Here is a 23,068-nt window from a genome sequence, read left to right on the forward strand (position 1 = left end):
AGTTTCAATAAAAGGAAAGTTTCAATTCCTTAAGATGCTGAGAACATTGTGTTTGATGAGCTATAAAGATCTTAAAGTAACCATAGGGGGGTTTCAGTGTGAACAGGATAAACTGAAGCTCTCATTTTTATGAACTATAAATGTGATATTCCAATATTGAAATTCAAATAGTAATGCCACCAACGTTCACATTTCTAATATTAACATCTGTGCCATGTCTCTTTTTATAGCCGTGCACTACATGCGCTACAAGACCTCCAGCCTGAACAAGCTATAGGCTGAATTCGTAACATCAACTTAATCCTGTCCTTATTTCCCCTCAATATAGTCATGATTCACAGAATTTATTTTAATTGTGACTACTGTGCAACAATGAGGCTGATATTTGCAGTTTAAGTGAAATGCCTTGAGAGCTGCTGGATAGATTGCAGTGAAAATGTGATGCAGTTCTTTCCCCCACAGGCACTTATCTTTTTCCAACACTGTCGTTTTATTGGAAAGGCATCAAATACGACATTGAAAAAATAGTTGCCGGAAGTTACTCAAAATTTTCTTTTGCAAGTTATTACATCTTTAAACAGCAACATGGTTCATAGACAAGATCCTCATCCCCTAATTAATCCCCCAAGGAGGACAAACACCTGAGAGGGTTGGTCCTTGCAGGGTCCGGTTTGAACCAGTTTCTTTGGCTGGATTCATATACATTTTTTTGTTTTGTTTTATAAAACATTATGTAAAACAGAAATTACATTCTCAAGATAAGATTTAATATCATGCAATAATCTGTGCGTTATGTGGTATAGTGTTCCTATAGTACTCTCTGTCTGGTGTCCCTTGGAGGAGATCCTTTACCTTTTGTTTCAGAGGATTTCACTATTAGTTTAACTTAACCCTAACCCACATAAAATGAGTTAGTTATTCTGTATAAGTTGCACAATACAACTGATCAAGATCTGTGTGCCTCCAGGCAACATGTGTGCTGCCCTCGGGAATCACACACGGATATTCCCACCTCCTAAATCACTGGTCCTGATCTACGAGTGCTTCACAAGACAATGAAATCACAAGGGCCTTTTTGTGGTGTATTACAGCAGCAGCACTTTCAGCGAATCAAGTGATGATGCATGTGATCCCACGGGGAGGGGCTGATCAGGACCAGAAAGGTGGGAGGGGGGAAACGCAAGGGAAAAAGGTCATTTTTGGTTTCCTGAATGCTGCACATTGATATGGATGAAGAAAATATAGGCATGACTCATCACTTCTGAGTCAGTGCACTGATAGACACATGTTGCACACATGTGAATGCATTCTGACATACAGCACACATGCACATCCATGTGTGTCATCATCCGGAAGACTACAGGCCAGGGGTGTCAAACATGCGGCCCGTGGGCCAAAACCGGCCCGCCAGAAGGTCCAATCCGGCCCACGAGATGAATGTGAAAATTAAATTAATACATTAATTAATTACATTGTTCAAATTGCATGTGTTTTTGTCAAGAAATTTCAGATTGTTCATAATGTGTTTTGTAATTAATTTGATGTAAACATCTTAATAATGTAGCCTACTTCTTTGCACTAAAACAAAGAAAAAAGTTTAGAGTTCTATTTTACCTGTCTCCATGTGAGATCAAACTCAGCTGAATGTGGCCTCTGAGCTAAAATGAGTTTGACACCCCTGCTCCAGGGGGAGGGAGGGCTGATGATCTATTTTGACAAGGTATTAAGGGGTTCTGGGAAATTATAATAGACATCTGTTGCCATTTGTACAGACCAAACAATTCACTGACTAATGAAAACAGCAGATAACAAAAAAAAATCATCATTGTTATCCTCAGAGAAAAAAAAATAAACGTTACAATAACCACAAAACCTTGTCAAATAAAGAGATAATGTTGTTCAAAATTATTCTCAGAGCAGTAATTGTGTGAACACTTAGTCTGGCACCTAAAAGCAGCAATTCAAATGACAAACGGTCTGTTGTTAAAACACTATCCATGCTAATAAGCACCTCTTAGTCAAAATTGTTTCCGAGTTAAATGTATTTCCATAATCACATTCAAAAACATCCCTGCACATGTCACATTAAGTCTTTAATCGAGCTATTTATGATAAAATGTGTGGTGACACGTTGGAGATTAAGGTCTTCAAATACTTTTCAGAGCTCCTCTATATGCTCACTGAACACCAATTGCACGATGGAGATCAAAACCAATCTGCACAAGTCATCTTATACGTTCAACTGTGTTTGAAGCCAAATCTAATCTCATGTCGTGTGCCCTTTGTTTGGCCTGCAAAGGTGAGAGTCAGATGTTTGAATCACACTGCAGACATTCCTTACATACTTGCGCGTTTTAAAGTCCTATAATAAAAGCTAAAGCAGCCGTCAACTGTACTGATGTGACACTGACAACAGAGGACCTGGCATTGAAAGGTCACAAATAATTATGTACATAGGCTACAGTAATCTGCAGCGAGCTGTGACATGATGCATGGCCTCGCACCAAGAGAAAGGCCACCTACTGTAACACCTCTGTAGGTTACTTAGTGACGAGCAACCTGTGATCATGCTGGGAATAACAAATATCCCATCCTCACAAAAAAACATGATAATATGCCTCATGCATTTACAGCCACGTAGGTACATTGAAAACTAATAATAAAGTCTGATATTACAAACTGAGCCGGATCAAATCTGCTTAACTCAGTAAGTCAGAAATGCAAAAACAGTGTGTGGCCTCTCAGAAAACATGTGTATGTCAAACAGCACAACAAAGGGATGAGATAGCTTATGTAACGTTCTAACTTTAGCTTTTTATTCCCACAGTAATACTCAAAGGACATGTCAGCTTTCTTGCTAACACTTCTTTTTAAATATTGAAACTGTTCACGCATCAAATAACAGGGATAAATATCAACAAGAGACTTTTAGCTTAGCTTAGTTTAGCAGCACATTAAGACTATACTAGGAGCAGCCTATGGGTCTGTGTCATCAGGTTGTCAATCATTGGTTGTACAGGAAGGTGATTGGTCAATTATGCCAATCTTTAAGGACTAATATTAAATTAATTATGGATTTTTTTTTTCAGATCGACCACAAAGTCATATTAAAGGATGGGGAACTTTAGCTGTTTAGACCGTTATCAGTTTTGAAAAAAAATTATTGATCGAGTATTTCATGATTGAAAATGATTGGGAGTGGCATTTGGAGCCAGGGCTTCTTGGAGCCAGCCCCCAGCGTTCAAGTCACTTCCGTGTTGGCTTCACTCTTCAGACTGGAAGTCTACGTCCATCTTTTATACAGTCTATGGGAGTATGGTGAAACAGCTAACAGAAAAAAAACAAGCTTCAAGTTGTGAAAAATTATTTGAACGGCGTAGAAATTACAAGTTGGAAATTCGGGTATCATCTCAGACCTCTGAATTTCCGACTTGACATCAGTGACAGCAATGAAACATGGCGGTCCTCATCGTTAATGGTAAGAAAGGAATTCTAAGTTATTTGTCGATGTTTCCACACATCTTCATCTGCTTCAAAAATAAGCATAAATTGGTTACTTCCAAATTTTCTTTAACGCAGCATAATTTTAGCATGTTACTCCCCATTAGAGGTGGTTCACTGATAATTTAACTGATTGAAAATATGATAGATTGAAAACAATGCAGGAGATGAGAAAGTGTTTTTTATGGTTTCTTGTGGTACCTGGATGTACCACTAGGTGGCGCCTTTTATTATTTAAAGAGAAAGTTTGTACAGGTTTTATGTCATTGCTAATGAGGGAAAATGTTTCTCCCTATAAAACCACAATTTGATATTTTCACCTTTCCATCAGAGGTGTGATGTGTTATTTTTTTATTTCATCATCTCACCTTTAGATATCGATCTTCTAACCCAGCTCTCGGAGAGAAAGCAAAAGGTTGGTGCAAGAAAATCACGAAAAAAAACTCCACATGTTCAGACTGAGCTCCAGTCTAAAGATCGTGTTGATCAAGGCCCAGAAGGCTACTTATTAATTTGCCTCCAGCTACTCTTTTAAATGAATTAATGAATCCATACATGCTGTCAACAGTTTCCATCTGGAAGATTCTAAGTTGTACTAATGAAGTATATACAGTAGAGTATCCAGAGTTGCCATCTTGTCCTTGAAAAGACATATTGATGCTCAGTTTTCAAATATTCTTTTTCCTTTTGATTTGAACAAGACCAACTGAACTAACTCCATCTCAGAGACAGAACTAATCTTTAAAAAATTCTCCAGCTGTCTGCTGTTTCAAAATGGAAATCCCAAAAATATAAGCCAAAAGCAGCCAATGAAGCATTTTCTTGCATTTGTATTTTAAATAGTTGTGTATTATGTCTTGGCCCCTGCAGGAACAAATAAAGCCTGGACAACAATACTTTATGAATAAATAGAGGTTTGAATTGACATACAGCTCCTGTGTTGCTGGTTAATTTAGTGTTTCAATAGTTGTAGCACTTCTGTCCAGTTTAAGCACAGATGTTCTGGGGTTTTTTATGAATGAGGTCCATTATTTACAGAGTCATTAAAAAACAAACAATAAACTACATTTTGCAGCAGCAAACTGATGGAACAGCTGCTGTGCTCACAGGTGGCACAGACTGAATGGAAGTTACATGGGTAAACAAATTCAACAGTCTAGTATTCCATCTGAGCAGTTTCCCTGTTTTTAATGATTAGAAAATAATTGGAAATCATTAATATTCAACATGTGCCACAAAACCAAACTGCCAAATTGGATCCGGCTGCATCGTGTCCTGAATGTGGACACAGTCTAATGTAATTTTAACATACATCCTCCAGCTCCATCATCTTTATTTGTTTTAGGCTCTATAACTTTATTTGACAGTCTGTGGAGACATACACATGGGAACATGGATCTTTGATCTGCCAGCGTAACTCATATCTCTGTAGCTTGGAGTTTTTACTTATAAATATAAATAAATCCCTTTAGTTATTAACAGCCGCCTTAAACCAGAGTTGAGTTGATTAAAAAGCCTTTTTTTAACATCAAGTGTTTGTTTTACTTATTGACCTGTTACACTACTCTGTTTTAGTTGTTTTCATCCTTTTATCTTATTTCATCTTATTGATTGCAGAGTATTTTATTCAGTTTCGGTCTCTAAGTTGCCTCATTTGATTTAATGTTAACTTTGCTGATGATAAGTAGGACACTTTAGAAATAAAGTGAATTATGATTTATTTTTATCGTTATTATGGGTATTTGAACCACTTTGAACTTCAATATAATTACATAATCCACTCTTTTGTTGACAACTGACATTAATTGATTTGACGCACTTCTCTCTTTATCCCGACACATACAGAAGCATCATTTCTGTTTGTAGATGTTGGTGTAAAGGAGGAAAAAGAAGAGAGAGACTATTTCTGTCTCTTGCTCTCTTTGATCACCTTCACTGTGTTTTAATGCAGCTAGATTTGTGATTGAGTTATCTCTTACATTTCTTATCTTCCAGTATTGTTCTGACAGAACAAACAAACAAGTATGAAATGTGTTTGGAGCCAGTAGATACTAATACCTGTGTCAATCCCATCACCAAGGTGCTGTGCCTTGAATGAAATTGTTTTTTTTTTTTTATTGTCTTGGCATTAACAGAAAAAAGTACAGGAATAAAAAGTTAAATTGTTAAAATACAGCCATGTACATGTTTCTGCTGATAAAGACCTTTTTATTACAACAATGAATCAAATTTATAATGTCTGTTTCACATTCATATTGTTATAAGTATGATGGCAAACCAGTTGAGAGAGACAATTATGTTTTAATCCTATTATTTCTTTTCAGTAGCTTCCTGGCTGTGTACAAAAATAACTCCAGCTGATTCATTATAATAACAGGACCTAGGCACAGATAAAGCTGCAAAAATTGGATAAATTAATTAGGCAATCACAAGTTATTACTTTTCATTTTTACAAAAATCGATACCTTCCTGGCTGCCTAGCAAAGAGTAGTAATTGGTTTTGCACCAGATCTGATGGTGCACATGAACCGTACATCCCACAATCCCACTCTAAGTTTGTTGATGTGTAACGTCTCCTGCCTCTGAAAATATTTTCAGAGTTTGCTGTACGTGCAAAAAGTGGACTTAAGGTATTAGGATCCCAAACTACCAAGTCCTGCTCTTTTTTTATAACACTTGATTATTTTCATATTGCTGATCCATCAACACACTTACACTAGATGGGAAAATACAGCACACATCAGCAAAGAGTGATTTTCATCAGTACTGAGCAGCACCAGAGAAAAGAGAGCTGCTTTACAAGGTGAAAGGTGACACAAAGGTGACACAAACTCTTTCTGAGTCTCAAACAGCCCACAGGATGACCTTTCACCTTATCTGATCATACACTCGAAGTATGTGGAATATGTATCCACTTTTGCTGCAAACATGCATACATCAGGTTCCTGGAGCCTGAGAGAAAGAATAAAAGTCGGTAAGATGGAGATTTTTTTCTGGCTTTCTAGCCACCGAATGTCCAGGTCAAGAAAACTTTTCATTTAATTCTTCAACTGTTGTGTTCAATATAGTTTAGATAGCAGGTTTGAAATCACCCAAAGTTCAGTCAGATCCTTATTTTGATTGTTGCCCCAATTAATTATTATAATGATATCAATTAACTCCGTGGCACATCTCCTCCATACAGTCTGTCGCAACACAAAACGATGGTGCAGCTGTGTGTGATTTTAAAACCTTTGAATTGCGCTCTTCTACAGTTTTGCCTTTGCAGCATTGCACTCTAAGACCCCCGCTGCGAGCATCTGGTTTATTTCCGATGATGTAAAGCCGTACTCCTCCAGGACCTTGACTGTGTGTTCTCCGATAACGGGGCCAGCGGCTAGGCTCGGCTCTGCAGGAGTACGAGAGAGAACCGGGGCCGGCCGGGGGCTTTCATCCCCACTGGAGTCCTTCATGAAAGAGGATCTGGCGCGGTTATGTGGGTGTGAGCTCACCTGGTCGAAAGACAACACAGGTGTAACGCAGGCATCAGTCCCATCGAAAACCTTTGACCAGTCTGCCTGGGTCTTGGTAGCGAAACGCTCTGTGAAGATCCGTCTCAGCTCTGGCCAATCACTGAAGCTCATCTGAGAAGGCAAGTCCTCAGCGTCCAACTCTAACCCTATGGGGAGAAAAAAGAGACTTAGATGTGACCTAATGGTGAAGCAGTGGTTTAATCATATTGATTTGTTGTTGTTTTTTTCACTTTGGAGCCCCAAGTCTGTCAGAAAAATATTTAAACCGAAAGGTGCCATCAGCACAAGGATTTAACTTTTTATAACTCTTCAGTTACTTGAACACAGGCAGTAATTTCCAGCATCCTATCTTTATTGAACAATCAAACAACACAATAATAATAATCACAATAGAAATAAAAAATGTGATAGATGAAAGATGATCAGGTTGGGGAAGGGGCAAGACAAAGGAAGAAAGAACAGAAAATGTAAAGTTGTAAAGAACATCTGTACCTGGAGCTGTCCTATGTGTGTACTGTATTAAATTATACACATTTATTTTTTAATCAAACTCATTGTGCATTAGTTTCCCCCAAGGGCTCGGCTGTTTATTTCATCTATATCTATGCATATTTGTGTAATACGAACCCTTCAGCAGCTGACTGTAGAACTGTGCCTCCATGGCACCCACTGCCATGTACTCTCCATCTTTAGTCTGGTAGGTATCGTAGAAGGGCGCTCCGCTGTCCAACATGTTCTCTCCCCGCGGACTGTCCCACATGCCGATGCTACGAGATTTCCATACAAATGAACCTACGTATGCAGCTCCCTCCACCTAAAGCGGAGAACACAAGGTCAGAGGCTTTTTTCATTATTTGATGTATGTTTTATGTCATGTTCTATTTTTCTATGCATAAATACTCAAATTCACTAAATGGGAAAGAAAGGAGAAGGGAAAGCAGAGCCATCATATAAGCAATTCATTTATTCCATCATACATTCAGAGTAGATTAACATCATTAAAATTGCAAACAGCCACTTGTGTATGCTGCTATATATTGTATGTCAGTCCAAGTATATAGGTTTTTCATAGCATAGTAGAAACCCATATGCTTGAGTAGATATCAGCAGCCAATCTAAATGAAATTGCATTCTATTTGAATAACATTAAGATGTGGCTGTGAATATTGACATTTGCTGTATAAACCACATGCTGCCTGTCTCCACATGCATCTACATGTGCACAAGCTAATACAGTTGCAGCTGAATGGGGAAAATACTTTGAACAAACAGTAAATAGAGGCTGGTAATGATTCTTTGAATCTATTGTATGTAGTTTGAATTACGGTATCAAGAAATCAAAAACCATGAGTAGAGATAAGAAAAACACTGTGCTTTATATTTTGTCGTCAGTGACCAGCGAGCAGGCCTCATGCTGTGGCATTAAAAAGGAATATTTCGAGGAGCTTGCCATCCGTCTTTATCAGTGTGGCTCTCACTAATTAATGCGGTCATTCAGCAGCAGGGCACGCAATGATTTAAAACTGGAGAAAAAGGGAAAATAGTCAATATGATGAAAGAGAGAGATAGGGAGCAGGCTTCTGGTCTTGGGAGCGTAAATTAAAGCTAGAAGCTGGAGGACTGGACATGCCACACTGACCACTGCTGCAAAATATTACTTGAAATTACAGTCTCCGTGTTTCCAATTTGAAATCTCTGCAAGCAGGACAAGGTTTAAGACAGGACCACACACAGACAGAGAAGAGACCAGAGAAGTCAGAATCATGTGAAGGTGGAAGCTGAAAACTAAACCACTCATCTGAAGCTGTGTTTCTGACCACATGATGAATGACGTTTCAGTATTCACCTCACCTCAGTTTGTACCTGGGTCTCTCTCTGCTGTTTGCTACTGAACAGACCGTGTGCTGTGGGATTTGTCCAACTTTCGATCGGCTGCCTGCTGCAGCCAAAACCAACGTATGTGACCAATGACAAGGAGCCAGAAAAATAAAGTTGTCAAGCGTGAATGAACTGAAACTCTGCAAGTCCAAGAGGAGCTGCAGGTTCTGTAGAATTTGATTAATTATACATACATTGATTATACATTGCCTCTGAATTGTGCACGAGTGCCAGCCTTGAGTTAGGCCGGCATCTGATATCTGGACATTCGTGTGTTGTACATGTAATATATATATATATAAATACATGCATTATTGGTGCAGCTATTATTTTTAATTCATAGTGAATGTATTGATTTTTTATTTCTGGTTTATAAATGTATTTTGGTTCAGAAGATGATGCAGCCAAGTATTTATCAAAAGGATAAATACTTGGAAAATGGATGGAGGAAAGGAGAGTATTGGCGAGATTGATAACACGTTTTTAACTGAGTGGGCTTAACTGGTATAGACAGTCCTCCAAAACACATTTGAGGGAAAATTAAATGTCATGTCAAAATGGTGTTTACTTGGTCCTGATGCGTCACAGCTGATAGTTTAGAGGCAGAGGGGTGCACTAACTGTGATTGCATGTGGCTCCTACGTTGGCACTGAGGTCTCTCTTCATAATTACATGGTTTTTCCACTGACAAACAGTGTTGGCTATAAACCTGGTGTTTCTGTAACATCCCAATGAAGATTTTACTCTCAAATAAGTACAGACTTGAGTTTTAAGGCTCCATTTATGGTAAATTATCACATCTTTAGTCTTCATACACTTGCCAGTGTAGTTGAGTGATCTGGCTGAAATTACGGTAATATCATGACATTAAGAAAAATGGACCAGATGTCTTAACTTGCCATGCATATTGAAGATGAGTTGGAATCATTAATGTAGACTACAGAGGTTGTGAAGCATTCAGACAATTAGAACATTAACTATGAATAGAAAATTAATTTGGCAAGTGTCTTGATAATCAAATAATCATTTCAGTTAATTCTCAAGCAAAACCTTGAAACACCTGGTTGAACTTTGTTGCTACAGAGTGAGAATGTGGTGCACAATCCAGGTGCACGAGGCAGGAAGCACCAATCAGAAATCTCACATAGGGCGCCAACACTGGCAGGTCCAGTCCTGACATTGCCAGGACTGGCCCGAAGTCCAAGGATAAATGTCTTTCCCAGTTGGAGACAATACAGCTCTGGCTTTATGAGCTGCTAAAGGGCTGCAGATTGACTTGGAACTGGCTTATTGTCAGAAGTGCCCAGCTAAGGAGGGCCTCATGTTTGTATGTGTGGATAACTAGACTGGCAAATCAGCCTGCCAGCATCTCTGTGCAGACAGACAGAAGCTTATGATTGAGGCTGATTTGTTTTTCTTGACTTTCATGAACACAGGGAAACTTATGGAAACTCTCTAACTGGGCTTTCTAACACTTCACTGAGTAAGAACATTAAAGAGATAGTTGAACATTTTGCCATAATCCCTATACTATAGTCATAGCAGTAGGTTCGTTACCCTCAATTTTCGGTGCAAGCTATTTTTAGAACGGCAGAACAGAGCCGCAAGCTGCTCAGAGCTATACGGAGGCTCATGGGATTATTTGGTTTCCCTTATCAAACTCATCAAATACACAATCCAACAACTCCAAAATGCTCTGGTGGACAAGTTGTGACCTGCACATTCACCACGCTATGAGATAATAACAGAACGTTACCAGACAGAGTTAACCATCACAATTACTCCTAAACTGTTTAATTGAGGTGCAAATCTTGCATAGTTCCTATTAAAGGGACTACGAGGAGTTTCGGAAAGCAAAGCGTTTTCACACTACATTTCCCATGAGCCTCCACATGCACGATGAAATTCTTAGACCGGCGCAAGACGGACAAAAGGAAAAAAATTGCCAAGAATGTTTTCATTAATCAAGAATGAAAGTCAGAGGTTCGAAGACGATCAGATACCGTCGTAGTTCCGACCATAAACGGCGATTCAGCGGCGTTATTCCCATGACCCGCCGGACAGCGTCCAGGAAACCAAAACTAGGAAATGCTGGGCGATTCAACCACTAAATAATAATAATATCAAAATAACCATAAAGACAAAACAATATATTTATCGAAAATGGACCCATTAACAAGTGTGGGTAACGCAGATTCATCAACATTAATATGAGACTCTTTTATAACCAAAAGCAAACTCCTCGGGGTCTCTTTAAAGAAAGAAAAAGTTGAGTGACTTTAGAGACATGTTCATTTGTATCTAACAAAACCACGATCCTTCTCTGACCTTGATCAGAGTGTTTTTGTCTAATCACAGACAAGTCTAGGAACATGAACCAGGCTTCATCTACCAGACTGCCTCCTGACAGTTTCGCTGATGTCAATAAATGAAGAGCTACATTCATTCATCCCAAAACACGATCAGAGTACCTCAGTGAATCCAGACAGTGACTATGTTTTGCACAGACATATTGATTTTGGCAATTTATTTGTATTGAAATTATTTCACTTGTGTAACTTCTACAATAGCTGTTTGTGTACATCATCTTAGACTCAGTTGACTCATTTTTCTCTATTCTTTGGTGTTTGACGAACCCAAAACCCATCGCTGAACAACAATAGGAAAAAACACCACTACCGCTGTGCTGTTGTGTTGAATTGTGTAGAATAGTTTGTACCTAATGAAGTGACTCCAAAAAGATGACCACCTACTGTTTCAGTGACAGCCTGCGAACAAGTTCATTCAGCCATTCGCCACACAGCTGTTTCTTGTAGGGCTGCAGTGGTTTGCTCATATTCATATCTATGGGCTAATTATCCTGTTGTGGACTGTGTGTGTTTGGACTGTGGGAGGGAGACAGAGTACCCAGAAGGGGACCCATGCTGGCACAGGGAGAACATGCAAATTTGTGGACAAGTTTAGAAAACCCTGATTTACATAGATATAGAAAGCCAAATACACACAAACTGCATCCGGGCATCTGGGCACACATACACAGACTAGACAGGGCAGAATTGAAGTGAATTGAAGTCTAACTCCTTCCCCAGGACTTACAAGCTGCTCTGTGTGGTGTAACATGGAGAGCCAGCAGCACCATACTGTATGAACTACACAGGAAAATACTAACGGAACAAAAGTGAAGAGAATACCTGCTTTTTGATGGATTTGGCTTTTGTTCGACCACTGTAAACATCACCCACGTAGCCTTGAGACAACCTTTTATTTTTTTTTTACAAAGTACTGTCGCCCTGCCAAGCAAAATTTAGCAGCTTTCAACCCAGCTATTGAAAAGTAATGAACTAGAAGGAGACAATTGGTCAGGACAGTGTGCTCTCCCGGGGGACACGAGCACTTTAAACATACAGGTTAGGTCAGTACAAAGTAACCTGTGAATACAAATCAATTTTGGGTTCTGTGGCAGCTGGAGGGACTTTCTAAAGTCAGAGACAATAACCGACGTTGACAATTCAAATAGTCAGTGAAGAAGCCACCGAGTTGAATCTCATTTTACCTGTCAAAACACTGCGCTTTGTTCCAGAGAGTCTCAAACTGACAGTGCTGTCAGATCTGTGGGGGTTTAATCACTGAACTATGGACAGTTTGAAGTTTTCTGTGGAAATCTGATGTCAGTACGACAAAAAGAAAAACATGAGACTGGTGGTGGTGATAATAGTAGTTAAGCGTGGAGCTTCTCTGTAACCAAGGTAAAAAAAATAACGTATTGATTTATTTAAGAAATTAAAAATTTTAATAAATGTCAGACAGCAAGAACCACAAGCATATGATGAATAAAAATACTAAAGTTAGGCTTAATACTGCAACGTGATTTGGGGTCACAGAGCTTAAAAGATGGGGGAATTTAAAAGGCAGCAGCTACATTGTGTGAATTGTTAAGCTAAATACAGTCAGGATATCTCAACCTCTTCTTCTTTAATGTATATCTTTCTTTTTAAAATGTGTCTCTCCCCTAATATGATATTCCCAAAGACTCACACATTATCCTACTTTGTGTAATTCCAGAAGTGTAAAAAAGTTCCAACTACTCGCAATTATACAGCACTGGGATTCAAAAAGTACGGGAAATCTATGAGACGGAGATGAGGATGAGCACACTAACTGTAACAACCAGATGAAGGTCTACACAGCTGGAAACTGAAGAGAAATAAAAGATGGAAAAAATAACCAGTCTGCTGAGATCTGCTGGAGCGCTGGTGTGCTAATTGGACGTACAGTACTGCTGATGCCATGAGTATTCGTCACTTTGCGCCCTGAGGACCTCAATGTTTGCCCTTCAATTGATCCGATCTCCCTCTACAGTCTGTCCTTTGCTCCTGATTGGTTAGTGGCTGGTCTTAAGTGAGTGTTGATCTGTTTAAATCAGTCAGCTGCTGTCTGTGATACCTGAGTAAAAGAAGATAAAAAACACTTTAAATTGGAAGCTGCTGACTGCTTCTCCTGCTCTGCTCATATTCGTTAAGTCAAGTCCAGTGTAGATTTAAAGCAGAAGTAAGTGATATATTTGTGTTAATATAAGTCTTAAATAGTTATATCTTCCGACAGCAATCACTTACATAGAGTGTTTGGACTGAAACACGGGTCTGTCAGTCACTCTGCTCTGCTCTGAGCCGAAGAGAAAACATTTATCGTATCCTACAGTTTTTATCCAATGAGGAGAGAGAACGGCATGCAGGGCTGTGTGTGCAGCCAAGGAACGCCGTGAATGCGGTGACGTAGGGACGAGGACTGTTATGGTGCGTTCAAGGAAACTCGTATTTTTCCGACCGTGAAGTGGTACCAGTTCGATCTGGTACGAGTTCACCGGTCGGAAGTTACGAGTGGCCGTTATAGTGACTTTCACCGGTAAAACAGGTCGGAAAAACACGAGTGGGTTGCCTGAAACGCTACAAAGTCGTAAGTTGTGACTTGAAGCTGTAATTTACGATTTCAAAAGCCTGCCTGGAACGCAGCATTAGCGAAAACGACCGGACCACTTACTTCTGCTTTAACTTTGTGAAAATGGCATAAAAAATTTGCCAAAATCGGAATTTTTCCTCACAGTAAAGTAAGTATGCACAGCTGACTGTCTTACGTACAGAACATCTATATGCATGTTTAAAATGTATACTTTTCATGAAGATTTGACAGTTGTCACGTTAAAAAAAAAAAAGTTCTAACACCGTAACTCCACCTCCTTAACCTCCTGAGACCCCAGCTTTTTTCTGGTGTGCATGTTTTATTTCTCCTTGCTATCTGGGATAAGTAGGACCTAATAAGTACAATACCTAAAGTTTGTCTTTGTACAGGAAGTAGTTTTTGCAAAAAATGATGTCCTCATATGAGGACACTGGGACTATCTCAACATAAAAAAACTGTATTTGCTGTTTGGGACCAGAAGGGCCCAATTTGTGTAAATTCAAAATTTCAGCTTTCTACAATAAGTAGTTCTCTCAAAAATCAGTGTCCTCATATGAGGTCATCTTGTTCTGTGTGCATCTGCTCTGGTTCTGTTCCCCTTTTTTATTATTTTTTTTTATTGTGGTCTTGTTTGTTAGTACTGTCTATCGTTTATCTACCACACTCCCTTGTGCCCTGTATTATTCACTATGTTTTTTTGTTTTTTCTCTTTCCTAATGTTTTGAGGAATTAAATAAAATTTTGATCAAAAAAAAAAAAAAAATATGAGGACATTGGGTCGAAAAACAATGACTCCTACTGTATAAAGAATACAGTGACATATGGAAGTTCAAAGGGGTTTTATTCTAAAATGCCACTTCAGATTGGCCTGATTTTTTCTGAGTGTCATCCTGAGGTCAAGTACTATCAGTCTGAAGTGGAACGGTCAAGTAATAACGAGTAGTTTTTAAGAAATGTGAATCCTCCTGAGACCCTGCGTCCTCATACGAGGACATTATTTTTGCCTCTTTGCACCATGATACTCAATTTTAAAAACTTATCTTACCTGACCTATTAGCCACATTTAGGGACACTGCCTGCTCCATCTTGTGGTGATATCACAAAAAAAAGACAACAACATGGTACTTTAATAACATAACATAGTCCCAATGTCCTCAAACGAGGACGTGACATTTATTGATGTCCTAGTCTGCTACTATTACTAAAATGTGTCAAATTGTAATGCCATATGAAGACAGAGGCATTGTTGTACATAAATACACTGGTTTCATTCATAAAATTTGGATTTAATTCTTACCTTGGTCTTTTATCTTCCGGAAACTGCCATAGAAGGCTCCGGCTGAAATTCCCGCCATTTTTTCCCCCCAAAGAAATTGGTGTAATTTGTGATATCACCACAAGTTGGTGCAGGCAGTGTCCCTAAATGTGGCTAATAGGTCAAAGTTTTTAAAAATGGAGTATCATGGTGCTAAGAGGCAAAAATGTAATGTCCTCGTATGAGGACGCAGGGTCTCAGGAGGTTAAGGAGCTCATTAGATCTGCTCTGCTTCCTAACCTCCCCACCCCTTTACATTCAGTGGATGTCAGGCTCAGCAGGATTCAGAGACTTTGATGTGCGGTTCAAATAACTTTGCCAGGGGCCGTCGCCAAGTGATCATTTATCCCACTTAAATGGATCGTGACTCACGGTTTGTCACAGTACGGCGCTCCATTACCTGGAGAGGTACCGCTCTGTAATACGGACTAAACTGTGAGGTTTAGACTTGTTGAAATCTTTGCCCCTGTGACGCATTAGCTGCTTTATGGTGTTGTGATAAGCCTTCGACATGGACATCCACTTACTGGTACCTGTAGCAAACACAGCCATACGCTCACCCCTGTTTGCTGAAAGTCTATTGTCATTCTGACAGCAGCCTATAGTGTGTGAGTGTCTGGCTGTAATTTGTGCAAAGCATCTCCATTGTGACTTGCTTGGACTTGGATTTTGTTGACTGGCTGTAATTTGTGCAAAGCATCTCCATTGTGACTTGCTTGGACTTGGATTTTGTTGACAATTCCCCCCCCCCCCATTATGAGAATGGGGGGGGGGGGAATTGTCTGTTTGTGCTTCTTTCAAAACAACACATTCTGTGGAGCAGCTGGTGGTGCATGTCATACTGACTGCTGCGGCTGACTCGCTGCAACAATGCACAATCTACTCACCATGCTCGCATCGATGATCTGTCCTTTCCCTGACTTTGTCCTCTCCAGCAGAGCCAGGACTATCCCCAGGGCACAAGTAAGACCACCTCCTGCAAAGTCCGCTAACAGATTCAGTGGAGCGTAGGGCTTCTCTCCGCTCCGACCCAGCCGGGATAAAAGCCCTGTGACAGAAATGAAGAGGCAAAAGTGCCACAGAAAATGTAATTAAAGCCTCTCTGGTGGGAGAATAATGGAGTTATATCCAGTTCTGAGCCCAGCATGTGATGGAAAATTAATTAGTTCTAGTTCTGTTGGTTATAGAAAGAATCAGGGAGCGATGGCACCCGATAGAGCACCAAAAAAATAAAGGTTATCAGTCAAGCAGGATTGCTATTAACTTTACACAACCTCTGAGTGGACATTCGCCCTTCAATGATTCATTTTTTTCTTTTCTGATGGAGAAATATCTTATTTGATCAAATCGAACAGCCTTTGTTCAAGGCGTCATTGTCCTTTTTGCTACTGTGTTATCATATGGATCTCACAAAAACCTCTAAAGCAGAACAGTACAGTCAAGTTTATTTTAACTCTCCCAAAAGTTACACTACCCAATTTGTCTCTTCTCTACTTTAGGGCCCACAGTGGCAGATTTCTCCAGGGATCCTGTCCTCTGCGGTTTGTGAGTGCTGTATCCACTGTGACATTTTTCATTTCTCATATTGTTACAGAGTGGATACCTGCTGTGAATATTCATTTTGTTTACTCAAATAACCAACCACTCTAAGAATGTCACAAGTTTTCAGTTTGCGCATTAGGAGTGCAAGGGTCACTCACTGACAGTGAGTCTTAATATTTTGGGTCCCATGCTGAATGCCCCCTTGAGCTTTATTCTGAAATACACCGACTGAACAATGGAAGCAAACTACAATAACCGCTGTTTTGTTGGAGCCATTAACAGTAATTGATTTCAATTACAGTGATGTTACTAGACACCCAACAGTGGAAAATAAAAAAAATGATATGGTTAAAAGAAGGGCACATGATCGATACACACAGGACAAAAGTAAATGTTTAAAGCAAAGTGTGTCACCTATGTTACTCTCTGTAAAACCTGTAATTGTGTAGTTATACGGGCTGCAGAAGAAAAAGAAGCTGACAGGTTAACATAACAGCTTAAATTAGCGAGAGTTGCAGCTTTAGGTGGAATTAGTAGATGGTTGGGATACCTTTATCACCCTCCAGTGGTGTCTAAAGGGCGCTACATACACATACTAAGCCACTGTTTTGTTTTATTACCAGAGTGTAATATCAAAGTTTTAGTTGGGCTAAGCTTCATGACTAACCACAAACTGCAAGCCGCATGTCTTAATGGCTGATGCCTACTGTATGTCAAAGTGAGGTTGCGTTTTTGCTTCAGCCAAATCACTACTTTTCCTTCTTTCCCAGTTCTCTGTATCCTTTAAAATACAGATGTGTGGGCCTAATGAGCAGAAGAGTGTCAGTCATCCGTGTGCTGTTAAGACCATTAAAGTGAAAATACTGTATGGTTACACACTATTTCATCCTCCTAAATAACGAGACCTAGAGGTGTAGGAGAAATTAGTTGAAAAATATGTCTGGTTAGATTTATGATGGGCTCATTATCATGGCCAGTGTGTAAATAAATTAAATTAAAAAAAACAGTCTTAAAACAGAGTATCACAGGAACTACCATAATGAGGAATTCAGGAATGCATAATTCTTCATAATTTATATTCCAAGCAGGTATCCCACCATATAGTTTGGACACCTGCATCACTCTGCTGCAGTATCAATGGGTGGTGCATACCGGTATACAAGCTGGTATGGGTAACGAAAATGGGTGTTTCAGTATCAGCTTCAGTATCTGGTTTCCTGATGGTTTCCTACTGTAGGTGCAGACAGATGTCGCCAGCAGCAGACTGGATCAGCTGCAGCTAATCAATATCCTTACACCTGCAAAGAAAGGCTTGTGCTCTCTAAAAGCTGGTGTTTATGTTCAGGTGAACACACACATCCTTCTGTAGCAAACAAGAGAACAAGAGACCCACACCTGGAGTGTGTTTATATATGGAGTAATGTAAAAAACAATTTGCACTAAAACTGAGAGTGAACCATTCAATTTTGTTTCTAGCTAAACATATACAGCCCCAGACCTTTTTCTCAAAATGATGAATGCATCCCAATGTTGAAAAATATACAACTACTTTTGCTTTTATTTTTCCATAAAAAGCGCCACATAGACCCTTTTAAAATTCTTTGTCCTTGGCAGGGGTTTGCACTCTGCTGAGTGCCATTCAAATTAAAAGTGCTGTTGACAGTGTGTGTAGCACTCTACAGACACTTGATGCTATTCCATCACTCTAGTCTCACAAAACCACTAACCGTGTGTTATTACCTGACATGGCGAGGTAGTTGATGTCATGCCCAGCTGCAGCGGCGTACGATCCGGACTGTCCATAGCCGGTCAACCGAGCATAGATCAGACGAGGATTTTCCTTCAACAGCTCCTGAGGACCGAGTCCCAGCTTCTCCATCACACCTAAGCAGTTAGAGGGAAGTGGATGTACGATGTCAAAAACACTTTTCATTACTATCTGCTCAGGTGAGTTTTCACAGTGAACCAACCAGGTGGTGACAACCTCACTTTACTTACTAACACATCAGTACACTTAAAGACATTTGTATACAAAGATTTTTGGGGATTATTACCATAAGGTTTTCTTGACAAACACAAATATTTAAAAGATTCATGCACTTTATCTGCCAATACTTTGATATGATGCTACTTTATATATTCTTCCCTATGATTTAGAGGAAAATATTCAACGTTCACCTTTACTACGTACATTTACTTTAGAGCTCTAGTGACAACTGGCTATGTTGTTAAACATTAAACCAGTGGTTCCCAATATTTATAGCAAGAAATCTTTTACTAAACCCTGTTATTTGTCTACAAGCTGTTCATCCAAAGACAGATTTCACCACTAAACATGTCTCAAATTATCATTTGAGACCCAAATAGTTAAAATTATCCAATATTTCAATATTGAATATAGAACTTTTTCTTGTTTCCCCGCTTCCTAATAACCCTTGAACTTTGTTTTGTGCTCCTCTGAAGGGGAATCATCCTCTTGATTGTGAACTTAACTGTGTGTAACACTTGAGGAGTTTGACAGATAAGGGATTTTGGATGCAGGACTTTTTACTTGTACTGTAATGCTTCTAAGATTGTCTGACCTTTACGATAGGGCTCAAGGACGACATCAGACTGGACACAGAGCTTCCTCAGCACGGCAACACCCTCAGTGGTCTTCAGGTTGATGGACACCGATTGTTTTCCCCGCGCTTGTGTATCCAAAGCCATGGCAACCTTGGTCCGGTCCACGCGGATCACCTTGGCTCCGAAGTCTGCAAGGATCATCCCACAGAACGGAGCTGGAGCCAGGCCCGCCAGCTCAATAACTCTCACTCCAGCCAGTGCCATGATGAAAGGACTGTAAGGTAGAAAATGTAGTAGGGGCATTAATGTGACCTTAAAATAGGTTCAAACCTGCCAAGTGTGAACTCAGATGTGCCAACATGCATTTCCACCAAACATCCCACAACCCAAAGACATGAAGCGTAGTTTAAATGGCATCTGTAAATAGCCTGCAGGTGTGAATGAGAGAATTTGAATGGATGTTTGGCAGCAGCAGCAGCAGCAGCAGGAGAAGCACATCTGCAGTCTCCAAATCTTGCATACTTTCTTTGTGTGTTACAGACAGTTGTTATTCTCGGTTGTCAATATGTTGGAACATGTGAATAGAAAAACGTTCTTTTCATTTTCTTTTACACTGCTTACTCTAGGTTTTGCTTTATCCAACAGAAATTTATCTTTGTTTGTTATTTCAATACCTATCACACTTCCCAGACTCCCAAGGTGTGTTCTTTAAAAGACCAATAAACAGTCCAATCCATAATTTATTCAGTTTAGCACTCAACAAATTGTAAATGGTCAGTGTTGCTTAAGTCACTCTGACAAACTCTCTGTTGATTGATGAAGCCATTAACTGACACCTGATTTAGAGCCGATTATTCGAGTTAACAGGTGCTAAAACAGATACCAGCAACTATCTGTAATTATTCCACTCACTGGTCAGTTTCCATGATCTTGAAGCCACACAGAAAGCAGCGAGTCACCAAGCACCACGTTGTTTCTATGTAATTATGATAATGGCCACCTGCTCCATTTCGCTTGCAAAGCAGCCACATTTTGAAGTAAAAACTCATATCCACTTTTTCTGTGTCGCATTATGACATTTTAAGTTTATCACAGTCCATATAAACAAAAACAGCATTAATCTTCAATTATAAATTGACTAATTTTTTTTTCAAGCACAGACATTCTGAATAAAGATGTGTTACCTTTTAATATTACAGCCTTAAAAATGAGACTTGCTGCTTTTTGTCTCTTGTCATGATCATTTTAGACTAAATGTCTTGGGGAGGTGTGAAGACAATGGCCATTAGTCAATCATTCCTGATGAGTCAAAAGTATGAACAGAAATGAACTACTGCAAACTTTTGCTGCAGTTGTTCAGTACCATATATTTTCATCTACATCTAAATATACAACTGTTTTATCCTACTTTAAATGTTTCTGGATTTTTATCTGAGACCTGATCTAAACATCAGTGAGACATCCTAAAATCCAAAGAACTAATTCCAGTTCCCTGACATGTTTCGATCAACTTAATTAGGCCTACACTGAATATGTTTTAATGCACCAGTATGAACGTATTATTGCATTACTTTTTTAAAGCATGTTCACTTTACTTTTAGTGCACACACAAAAAAAAAAAAAAACATAGGCTAGTGCACAGAACTAGTGGGTAAGTAACTTTTTATAATTGCAACAGTGACTTTTAGACTTTGAAACTCGGTAACTTGCAGGTTATATGTTTTTTTCAAAGTCCAAAGTGGCATACTTTATCAACAAGTGTTTCCACCCCTGCTTGTTCAATTAGTTTTACAAGATATAGCCTAGCCTATGGTAGGCTACATGTTTTTTGCACAAGGTCCTACTTTGTGCAAGCTGTGATACACAGTGTAGCTAATCCAAGGGCATGCACTCACTTTGTTGTTACTTTATCTGACAATACTTTAATAATATCAATTAATTATTGCGATACCTATAGCCTATATCAACACGAGTTAGCCTACAGGCAGAGAGTTTGGACAAACAACAACGAGCATGTCATGTAGTTGTGTAGTGTTAAGGACGACAAAATAACAGAGCAACATCTTACTGCGCATTAGTGTAGCTCTGCTTACCTTTGGTGCTTGTGCGTCGAGGGGACAGGACACCGCTGCCAAAGTCCGGACGGAAGTTAAAACTCCCAGAGACACCCGGAGTGGGTCACGTGGTAGCTACAAACTTACTTTTATCTCTTACTTTTGTCAGCAAACATTACTAAATGATAAATGTTTTGCATTTAAACCATAGACTGTAGGCCTATATAAAACTGGTGTGTTGAACCTGTGGGACTCCTCTTACACCGGGTAGCTAGTTTTATTTAAAAACGGTCAGTCGTTAAGCAGGTCAACTTAATATAAGGTGCTAACAATTAACGACACCAAGCAAGCCACATTCAGCTCAGCTCGGTGGTAAATAAAGCCCATGGATCTGAAACCGAGCAGTGTTTACAAACGACTTCCTGGTGAACCCCGGGCGCCACCGCGACACGAATTCTGGGTAATGAAGTCTTTTTATGGTCTAACTCAAACAACGAGGTAGCTACAGCAAGTGGCGCTTGTGATTCGTTATTCACGTGACGTGGCTTTCATCACTCAAAATCGGGGGTAATAAAACGCGATTAGGGAGCGACAGTAGGTGAGTAGCACAATAATGATGATAAAGGGATGTAAACAAAGCAGGGTGTATTGGCTACATAACCAACAATAACAAGGTGTCAGAATAAACTTTTAAAAGTTGGGACCCAAATATGAGAAAATAAAAAACACAAATGATGAAGTATAGGCTACAGACCAAAGTTCTGGCCTGTGCCATATAAATCATGGGGATCTGTCAGATTTGTTTTAATTAAGTTTAATTCAGAGGCAGTGAAACACTGTTGTTCAATCTATCACATTCCTAAATTCCATCCCACCATATGATTATCACCTTTGGTGCCATTCTTCAACAAAAGTTTTCTAAGTCTAATTACAAAGCCGTCTAGTTCCTTTTCTGTGTTTCTTAAAAAAGCCACACTCAGTCTATTGTGATTGAGAGAGTAGGTAATCAGCCCTACAATCCCCTCATAATTGCATTTTCACATAACATATCATTACTGGGGGCTGGCTAATTAAAAGCTGTGTTTTGCAAGCTCTTCCCTCACCGCTGCAGCTCATGACAACAAATACATTTTTGTAGCAGCAGATGCAGCTGAGCCTTCAATTGTTATTCACCACCACACCTTCTCCACTTGGACCATGTTTGTGTTACCCTGTCACCTGGATTAGACAAGACACCTCTTGCCAGGGGAATACCACAACCTCATAAGGTGATGACCCTCAGCTACACAAATCAACACAACACAATGTTTCCACACTGGCAGGAGAGGCTGAACTCTGATATAATTTCCACCCAGACCACAAACAGGATGCAGGACAAAGTGCTGAAAATGATTTCTTGACCTGGTGTAGCATGTTTCATAAGATATGATTACAATTTAAGACAGTTGCCAGAGGTCAAGGTTAAACACAGATTCCATTGTCTGCTGCTTGGTCTCAACTTCACTAAATTTAGAGTTTTAATACACACACAAAAAAAACCTTCCAAATTACAGCAGTGGTGCTTTGGTGTTTAGAACATAGTTGTCATTATCATAAAAAACCCTTTATGCAAAATAAAGACATAATCCATGGTGACATTTCTTGCAAGATCACGGCAACTCCTATTCCCCACAGCCGCCTTTATAATAAAATATTAGGCAGATAGCACACACTCACGCTCAAAGGAAGAAAAAAGAATGTGTGCT

The 23,068-nt window shown here is 39.5% G+C and overlaps 1 protein-coding gene across 2 annotated transcripts; it reads right to left on the reverse strand.

The window, feature by feature from the left end:
- Positions 1–5,519: 5,519 nt before the first annotated feature.
- Positions 5,520–21,620, reverse strand: amacr (alpha-methylacyl-CoA racemase). 2 transcript variants are annotated; one of them, XM_083984117.1, is made up of 6 exons: positions 21,338–21,350; positions 19,287–19,543; positions 18,445–18,588; positions 16,050–16,210; positions 7,641–7,827; positions 5,520–7,159 (listed from the first exon to the last, which is right to left on the reverse strand). In XM_083984117.1, exons 2-6 carry the CDS (start codon positions 19,531–19,533, stop codon positions 6,750–6,752), a joined length of 1,149 nt encoding a protein of 382 aa, XP_083840243.1. In that variant the 5' UTR covers positions 19,534–19,543; positions 21,338–21,350; the 3' UTR covers positions 5,520–6,749. The 2 variants fall into 2 exon arrangements, with proteins under 2 accessions (XP_083840243.1, XP_083840242.1); XM_083984116.1 differs by lacking the exon at positions 21,338–21,350 and adding an exon at positions 21,363–21,620 and having other exon boundaries at positions 5,521–7,159.
- Between the last annotated feature and the right edge of the window lie 1,448 nt (positions 21,621–23,068).

This window comes from Trachurus trachurus (assembly GCF_905171665.1).
Source record: "Trachurus trachurus genome assembly, chromosome: 12".
Classification (NCBI taxonomy): Eukaryota; Metazoa; Chordata; class Actinopteri; order Carangiformes; family Carangidae; genus Trachurus; species Trachurus trachurus.

Excerpts from the sequence above, each read along its gene's own strand:
- amacr (XM_083984117.1), bottom strand. The coding sequence starts at position 19,533 with ATGGCACTGGCTGGAGTGAGAGTTATTGAGCTGGCGGGCCTGGCTCCA. Across the intron at positions 7,828-16,049 it reads AGATCATCGATGCGAGCATG|GTGGAGGGAGCTGCATACGT; the intron begins GTGAGTAGATTG and ends TCTCCGCTTTAG. Across the intron at positions 7,160-7,640 it reads CTACAGTCAGCTGCTGAAGG|GGTTAGAGTTGGACGCTGAG; the intron begins GTTCGTATTACA and ends TTCTCCCCATAG.